Below are 8672 nucleotides of genomic sequence, written 5' to 3' on the forward strand. Positions count from 1 at the left end.
GGGGGGGAGGGGAAGCAGAGGTTGCAGTGAACGGAGATGGCGCCACGGCACTCCAGCCTGGGCAACAGAGCAAGACTCCATCTCAAAAAAACAAAAACAATAAGACTGAACTGGACATTCTCCTGGTTGGTTACAGAGGTAGTGAATTTGGGCATCTCGGCCATCACCCAGACAGCTGGTCATCTGGCAGTGAGACGGGTCTAACAACCCCCAGGATTGAGATGCTTCCGGGTGCAGACCCTCCCTTAACCTTTGAGAGGCACCTGAGGCCAACGCTACAGTGGAGAGGTTCCCTGGGCGGCGGGGGCCAGAGAGCAGTGCGGGGTCCTGGGGCAGTGGGCGCTGAGTGCGGCATGGAGGGAAGAGTCCTGAGTAGAAGTGGGGCGTCCCGGGGTGCAGGGGAGATGAAGGCGTCCCGGGAGGTGAGGCCCAGGGTGCAGTGGGAGGCCAAAGGAGGGATGGAGCTCGGGGGTCTGCGGGGGTGGGGGGGTGTTCCCAGAGCGACAGGACCCCGGGGACATTGGGGGATCCAGGCAGGGTGCAGGTCTAGGGGTCTCCGGAGGCCGACGAGGGGGCCCCGGGCTGGGTCCTCGTACCTCTCACGAGGGTCACGGGTCGGTCCACGAGGAGGTCGAAGACCTTCGTCAGGTAGACGACGGGGTTGGGTAGCCAAGTCTGCGACGACACAGCCGGGGTGCGAGTCGGGGGCTCGGGGTACACATCTTTGTCCCAGGTGTCAGGCATGGCGGTGGCAGGCGCGGACTCCGCTCCCGGACACGCCGCCCAGGCCTCTGGCTCGGTCCGGGTACCGCGGCCTAGGTCGCCCGCTACCGAGGACGTCGAGGGCGGCTGCGCCTGGGCGCTGGCGGTCACGAGGCACCATGGGACTTGTAGTTCTCCGCCTCCGCCCGGCGCGGGCGGGATCCGCCTCGCCGCAGGGCGCCCCCTTGTGGGGCCTCCGTTCTCTATCTGTGCCCAGCGCCTGCGCGGTGCTGGGGGCTGATCTGCGCGCCTGCGGGCAGCCGCGAACCAGACAGATGCTTGCTTACCGTGAAAGAAACAGAGAACAGGCAGTAGACATAAGGACTAGGAGGGAGACATTAGGTTCCCATGGCGCGCCAGGTATTGTGCTGAGTGCAGCAGCGACGAAGATAAACAGCCCGGCTCTGATGGAGAACAGAGGCCGTTAGAGCACCCACGACAAAGTGAACAAATATGGATTGCCTAGCCCTTACAGGCTTCTCTGGGCCCCCCTCTCTACCAGGGCTCCCATGGACTGGCTGTTGACAGTGAACTTGGGGGCCTGCCTGGGGCAGGGCAGGAGGCAGGGCTTGCCCTAAGCAGCTCATAGAGAGAAGGGACCCCTACTTCGGGCATAGAGCCCTCTGGCCGGCTTTGATGATTCCATCCTGGCCCTGGGCACTTGGGTGCTTCTAGGCAGCTCTGCTGAGCAGACCTCTGCTGAGCAGACCCCTGCTTGAGCCATCTGTAATTACACCGGGCATGGCCCCTGGCTGGTATCCAGGAGGACACTGGTCATATCCTGCCCTGAGGCTGAGGCCAGCGACATAGAGCCATCAACACTACAGACAAACAGGATCTAAAGTCACAGAAATATCAGATCTTCACATTATGAACTTATTTTTTTTTTTGAGACAGAGTCTCACTCTGTCCGCCAGGCTGGAGTGCAGTGGTACGATCTCTGCTCACTGCAACTTCTGCCTCCTGGGTTCAAGTGATTCTTCTGCCTCAACCTCCCAAGTAGCTGGGACTTAGAGGCGCCTACCACCACGCCTGGCTAATTTTTTTGTATTTTTAGTAGAGATAGGGTTTCACCATGTCGCTGGTCTCAAACTCCTGACCTCAGATGATCTGGCCGCCTCGGCCTCCCAAACTGCTGGGATTACAGGCGTGAGCCACCAGGCCCAGCCAAACTTGTGGAAAGAAATACAAACCATGAGACCTAAAGAATCTTGACATTTTAGTAGCCTACAATCTTAGTATCTATTGGTGTAAGCCCCACAGATCTTAGAGACATCATAGGCCTGAAAATCTCTAGAATTCCACTGCTACAGAACTTTACAACCATAGAATCTTTGAATTGAAAGCGACTTCAAGGGGTACAATGGCTCACACCTGTAATCCCAGGACTCTGGGAGGCCAAGGCAGGTGGGTGGCTTAAGCTCAAGACTTGGAGACCAGCCTGGGCAACATAGTGAGACCCTGTTTCTACAAACAATATAAAAATTAGTGGTGCATGGTGGTAAGTGCACGTGATCCCAGCTACTTGAGAGGCTGAGGCAGGAAGTTTGCTTGAGCCAGGAGGTTGAGGCTACAGTGAGTGCTATGACTGCACCACTACATTTCAACATGGGCAACAGAGAGAAATTCTGTCTCAAAAAAAAAAAAAGAAAGAAAGAAAAAAAAAAAAAAAGATATTTCAACTTCCTTTTCATTCAAAACTAAAGTTCAAAATTTAAATTTGGTCAGATGCTGTGGCTTATGCCTGTAATCTCAGCACTTTGGGAGGCTGAGGCAGGAAAATCACTTGAGGCCAGGAGTTTCAGACCAGCCAAGACAACATAGTGAGACGCCCACCTCTACAACACAATACATTTAAAAATTAGGTCCTGCTGTGGCGCGTGCCTGTAATCCCAGCTACTCAGGAGGCTGAGGCAGGAGAATTGCCTGAACCCAGGAGGAGGAGGTTGTGGTGAGCCGAGATCGAACCATTGCACTCCAGCCTGGGTAACAAAAGCGAAACTCCGTCTCAAAAAAAGAAAAAAAATTAGGTCCCGCACTTAAGCCCAGAAGGTTGAGGCTGCAGTGAGCTATGATCACATCACTGTGCTTCAGCCTGAGCAATGGAATGAGACCTTGTCTCTTAAAAATAAATAAGGCTGGGCTCGGTGGCTTACTCCTGTAATACCCTGTAATCTTTGGGAAGGCAAGGTGGGCAGATCATGAGGTCAGAAGTTTGAGACCAGCCTGACCAACATGGTGAAAACCTGTCTCTATTAAAAATACAAAATTAGCCAGGCATGGTGGCATGTGCCTGTAATCTCAGCTATTCAGAAGGCTGAGGCAGGAGAATCACTAGAACCTGGGAGGTAGAGGTTGCAGTGAGCTGAGATCTGGCCACTGCACTCCAGCCTGGGCAACAGGACTAGACTTCGTCTCAAAAAATAAAATAAAAATAAATAAATAAGTAAATCCATAAAAGTATCTCAGTGCTTATGGATGATGGGAATCAGATCTTTATCTTTTTTTTTCTTTTTTGAGATGGAGTCTCACTCTATTGCTCAGGCTAGAGTGCAATGCTGCGATCTTGGCTCATTGCAACCTCTGCCTCCCAAGTTCAAGTGATTCTCCTGCCTCAGTCTCCCGAGTAGCTGGGATTACAGGCGTGAACCACCACACCCGGCTAATTATTGTATTTTTAGTTGAGACAGGGTTTCACCATGTTGACCAGGCTAGATTTTTTTTTTTTTTAAAGACGGGGCCGGCTGGGCATGGTGGTTCACACCTGTAATCCAAGCACTTTGGAGGCCAAGGCGGGCGGATCACCTGAGGTCAGGAGTTCAAGACCAGCCTGACCAACATGGTGAAACCCCGTCTTCAAAAGAAGAAGAAAAAAAAAAGGAAGACAGGGCCTCATTCAGTCACCCAGGCTGCAGTGCAATGCTATAATCACAGGTCACTGCAGCCTTGACCTCCTGGTTTCAGGTGATCCTCCTGCTTCACCCTCCCAAAGTGCTGGGATTAGAGGTGTGAGCCACTTCTCCCAGCCAGGGATCTCAGTCTTGAAGTGCAGTGCTGGTGATCCTCAAGGTGCAGCCGGCCCTCTCCCTATTCTCTCCCATCATTAGCCCTGCTCCCCGCTGTTTACCCAGCTGTCTCTCAGCCCTCAGGATGGGAATCCCCTCCGCCTCCATGTCAGCAAACTGCCCCGGGCCCCTCCTCTTGGCTGCTGCCCGGGAGAAGGTCCCCACCAGGCTACTGTGGCCTCCACCTTGCCCAGCCAGTCCCTTCCTGGGAGGGTCATGACCCAGTCCCAGGGCCACTGAGGAAAGGAGTGTCAGCCCTGACTCGGTGACCCCCCCAGGCTGCCCATCTGATACCCCCAACACTGCCCCGCCCTAGCCTCCTCCTGGCACCAGAGACCCTGCTGACTGTGCCAGGGGCTAATCTGGGAGCTGGCAGCTGTGAGTCCTGGCTCTGCCACTCGACCTCTGGCGGCGAGAGGGGAGGCCCCTTCCTGACCTTCAGGGATCTGCCATCATGGTTGGTGGGACCAGGGTGACATGGCGGGTGGGCTGGGGTTGGAGCTGGAACTCCAGGGGGAGGGGACAGCTGGGCTTCTAGACGCTCCCTCAGAGGGACGGCCTTCCGGCTTGTGAGGGGATGGGAGGCTGGAGGGGGCAGCACGGGGGCGAGGGCTGGGCTGCTGGCCCTGGAAATGAACAGATAGCAGCGGCCACCTGCCCCAGGAGCTCTTGGCTGCAATGTGGGCACGACCCTCCTGGACCCCAGGCTGAGCCTATAGAGGCAGGAAGCCTGTGACTATGGAGGCCCCGTCCATAAGACGCTGCCCCTTGGCAAGCCTTCCTCTTTCCTCCTGTAGACAAACGGGGGAGGCACTGAGCACGGCCTTACTCTGGGGCCTCTAGTCCATTTTCCCAGGTATGGGTTCTGGGATCACCCAGCTCCACCTCCAGGGACACCCCGGCTCTGACCTCCTTTCTGCCCCCTAGTCCCACCGGAAGTTTTCTGCCCCTCGGCACGGACACCTGGGCTTCCTGCCTCACAAGAGGAGCTGCCGGCACCGGGGCAAGGTGAAGACGTGGCCGCGGGATGACCCCAGCCAGCCCGTGCACCTCACGGCCTTCCTGGGCTACAAGGCGGGCATGACCCACACCCTGCGTGAGGTGCACCGGCCGGGGCTCAGTGAGTCACCGTTGGGCCCCTCGCGGGACGGGGAGGGCTGAAGCTTCCAGATGCTCGGAACCAGAACTCATGCTCTTGGGAACCAGAACTCATGCTCTTGATCTGGGCAGGGCCACAGTCCCATCACGAGGCCCTGCCCCCGGGAACCGTGGTGAACGCTGAGCACAGGCAGGGCTTCCGGCGGGTTCTGTCATGGCCCCAGCCCACATATGCGGACATCAAGGCACAAAGCAGTGAGGAAACTGGCCAGGCACACAGGCAGTAAGGGCAGGTGCTAGATTCAAATGCCAGCTCGGTGTCCCAAGCCCTCAGTTCAAACCACCTGCCAGGACGGCTGCGTTTTTTGGCCATTGTTGGTCTATTTCATGTACCATTATTTCAGATGTACACCTATGCATATAGTTCAGTTTTTGTTTTATTATTTATTTTTGAGACAGAGTTTCACTCATGTTGCCCAGGCTGGAGTGCAGTGGTGCAATCTTGGCTCACCGCAACCTCCGCCTCCTGGGTTCAAGCAATTCTCCTGCCTCAGCTTCCCGAGTAGCTGGAATTACATGCATGTGCCACCATGCCTGGCTGATTTTGTATTTTTAGCAGAGATGGGGTTTCTCCATGTTGGTCAGGCTGGTCTCGAACTCCCGACCTCAGGTGATCCACCCGCCTTGGCCTTCCAAAGTGCTGGGATTACAGACATGAGCCACCGCGCCTAGCTGGTTTTGGTTGTTTTAATTATAGATTTACAAGTACTTGTAAGAAATAATGCAAGCTGGGCATGGTGGCTCACGCCTGTAATCCCAGCACTTTGGAAGGCCAAGGTGGGTGGATCACTTGAGGCCAGGAGTTCCAGACCAACCTGAGCAGCATGGTGAAACCCTGTCTCTACAAAACATACAAAAATTAGCTGGGCGTGGTGGTGAGTGCCTGTAGTCCTAGCTACTTGGGAGGCTGAGGGGTGGGAGGATGGCTTGAGCTTGGGAAGTCGAGGCTGCAGTGGGCTATGATTGCACCCAGTGCACTCCAGCCTGGCTGACAGAGTGAGACCCTGTCAAAAAAAAAGAAAAAAAAAAATCCATTGTAATTATTAAACTAATAAATGCTCATTTGGGCTCAGCCCTACCCTCTGGGGGAGTGCTGCCCAGGCTGGCCCCATGCTCTCCTGGCCTGCCCCTGTAAGCCCAGCTTTTCACTCCCTCCCCCATGGGCTTCAGGAGCTCCCCTTTCATGCCCCATACCTGCATCTCATCCAGAAATTTCCAAACGGGAGGAGGTGGAGGCAGTGACAATTGTGGAGACGCCACCCCTCGTGGTGGTGGGCGTGGTGGGCTACGTGGCCACCCCTCGAGGTCTCCGAAGCTTCAAGACCATCTTTGCAGAACACCTTAGTGATGAGTGCCGGCGCCGATTCTACAAGGACTGGTGAGCACCGCCTTGGGTGGGCCGCCCAAGGGCTGCTGGGACCACAGAGGTTGGTGCCTGAGGCTCTAGCTCTTGCTGGAATGATAGGTGTGGAAGACCAGGAAGAGAAGACTCAAAGTGTGCGCCTGTAATCCCAGCACTTTGGGAAGCCAAGGCAGGAGGGTCATTTGGGGTCAGGAGTTCGAAACCAGCCTGGCCCACAATGTGAAAGCTCATCTCTGCTAAAAAATAAAAAATAAAAAATTAGCCGGGTGGTAGCGGTACGCACCTGTAATCCCAGCACTTTGGGAGGCCGAGGCAGGCAGACCTCACCTTAGGGCTTCAAGACCAGCCTGGGCAACATGACAAAACGCATCTGTACCAAAAAATACAAAACATGAGTTGAGCACGGTGGCACACACCAGTGGTCCCAGCTAAACGGAGGGCTGAGGTGGGCAGATTGCTTGAGCCTGGGAGGTCCACGCTGCAATGGGCCGTGTTTGTGCCACTGCACTGCAGCCTGGGAGACAAAGTGAGACCCTGGCTCCAAAAACAAAAATGAAAGGATGGCTTCCAAGCCCGAGGCATGGTGCCTAGCTACAGCACCCAGCATACCCTTGAGAAGTGGGACCAGCCGTCCCAGCCATGTGGCAGGTGGGGTGGCCTCTAGGTGCCTGGACTGCAGGGCTGGCCGGCCCCTTCTCTGAGTTTTTGCACCTCTGCCACTTGCTCTCGGGCCCCAGGAGACAGTGAGAGTGCCCACATTACAGAGGAGGAAACCGGGTCCCAGACAGGGAGGGACGGTCTATGTTCAAAGATGGTGGCTGGAACCAGCTCCGAGGCCTCCGGGGTGGGGGCAGACCCAGCGGTAGGACCCCTGCTTGGTGGGCTGGGGATGGGAATGGGATGGGGACAGTATGGGCCTGGGGAGCTGCCCCGGTTAGGGGGCCTCTGAGCACCCTCCTGTGTGTGGCTCAGGCACAAGAGCAAGAAGAAAGCCTTCACCAAGGCCTGCAAGAGGTGGCGGGACACAGACGGCAAGAAGCAGCTGCAGAAAGACTTCACCGCCATGAAGAAGTACTGCAAGGTCATTCGGGTCATCGTCCACACGCAGGTCAGCCCCCAGGCCTCTGCCACTGGCCAGTCCCTAGGCCCGCGCCCCTCACCTCAGCTTCCACAGCTCTGGCAAATGTCAGCCTAAAAATATTGGAGCTCTGGCACAGGCCCAGAGGAGTGGCTGACTGGCCTTGCTGGCCGCACGCGACCCCAGGGATGGATGCTGAAAGGCATCAGTGCCTTCTGGGGTACCAGGGGTGTCACCCACACCAGCTAGTTGTCTAAGGCCCTGGCATGTGCTGAAGGGCTGGGTCCTCAGCCAAGTGTGGAGGGCTGGTCACCTCTCTTCGGGCTCTGGCATAAATGTGCATGGGAATCGGGGTTTGTACCTGGGTCTGGCTTACTGTAGGCTGACAGGCAGGCGGAATCCTCCGGCTTATTCTGGAATACTCTTTTTTTTTTTTTTTTTTTTTTGAGACGGAGTTTTGCTCTTGTTACCCAGGCTGGAGTGCAATGGCGCGATCCCGGCTCACCGCAACCTCCGCCTCCTGGGTTCAGGCAATTCTCCTGCCTCAGCCTCCTGAGTAGCTGGGACTACAGGCACGCGCCACCATGCCCAGCTAATGTTTTGTATTTTTAGTAGAGACGGGGTTTCACCATGTTGACCAGGATAGTCTCGATCTCTTGACCTCGTGATCCACCCGCCTCGGCCTCCCAAAGTGCTGGGATTACAGGCTTGAGCCACCGCGCCCGGCCTTCTGGAATACTCTTTAGCGTCCTTGTCCTCAGGAAAAGCTTCCCCAGGGCCTAAAACAGTGCCCCCAACCTGAGCCTCCCACAGCCCCCTGAACCCACACTCCCCCTAGCAATTCACACTTTCACAGGCCATGCCTGCCAGTCACCGCGACATGTTCATCTCCCTGGACAGACTCCAGAGGGACAGAGGCCCTAGGTGGGGCCACAGCTGCCACCAAGAGCCTGGTATGCAGGAGGTGCTCTATATAAACACCGGCTCCATACATATGCTCCATACACACCAGCCCCATATACACCTGCCTGTACACCCCTGCCCCGTACACACCAGCCCCATACACACCTGCCCCATATACACCTGCCCCATACACCCCTGCCCCGTACACACCAGCCCCATACACACCTGCCCCGTACACACCTGCCCCGTACACACCTGCCCCGTACACACCTGCCCCATACACACCTGCCCCGTACACCCCTGCCCCGTACACACCAGCCCCGTACACACCTGCCCCGTACAC

The 8672-nt window shown here is 56.3% G+C and overlaps 2 protein-coding genes and 1 long non-coding RNA gene across 3 annotated transcripts in view; 1 reads left to right on the plus strand and 2 right to left on the minus strand.

The window, feature by feature from the left end:
- NDUFB10 (NADH:ubiquinone oxidoreductase subunit B10) overlaps positions 1–864 on the minus strand; it is a 2883-nt gene extending 2019 nt beyond the window's left edge. Inside the window, exon 1 of the mRNA XM_032268226.1 lies at positions 597–864. Coding sequence (XP_032124117.1) covers positions 597–744 — 148 coding nt within the window. The 5' untranslated portion in view covers positions 745–864. The remainder of the gene's footprint in view (positions 1–596) is intronic.
- A 3045-nt stretch (positions 865–3909) lies between these two features.
- Positions 3910–8672, plus strand: part of RPL3L (ribosomal protein L3 like) — a 9503-nt gene continuing 4740 nt past the window's right edge. Inside the window, exons 1-4 of the mRNA XM_032268213.1 lie at positions 3910–4284; positions 4755–4947; positions 6195–6363; positions 7321–7456. Of these exons, the coding sequence (XP_032124104.1) occupies positions 4282–4284; positions 4755–4947; positions 6195–6363; positions 7321–7456 (501 nt within the window). The 5' untranslated portion in view covers positions 3910–4281. The remainder of the gene's footprint in view (positions 4285–4754; positions 4948–6194; positions 6364–7320; positions 7457–8672) is intronic.
- Positions 8155–8672, minus strand: part of LOC116542947 — a 6887-nt gene continuing 6369 nt past the window's right edge. Inside the window, exon 4 of the long non-coding RNA XR_004265413.1 lies at positions 8155–8205. This is a non-coding gene — a long non-coding RNA (uncharacterized LOC116542947). The remainder of the gene's footprint in view (positions 8206–8672) is intronic.

The sequence above is a fragment of the Sapajus apella genome, unplaced genomic scaffold (assembly GCF_009761245.1).
Source record: "Sapajus apella isolate SASKATOON/1434 unplaced genomic scaffold, GSC_monkey_1.0 scaffold175, whole genome shotgun sequence".
Classification (NCBI taxonomy): Eukaryota; Metazoa; Chordata; class Mammalia; order Primates; family Cebidae; genus Sapajus; species Sapajus apella.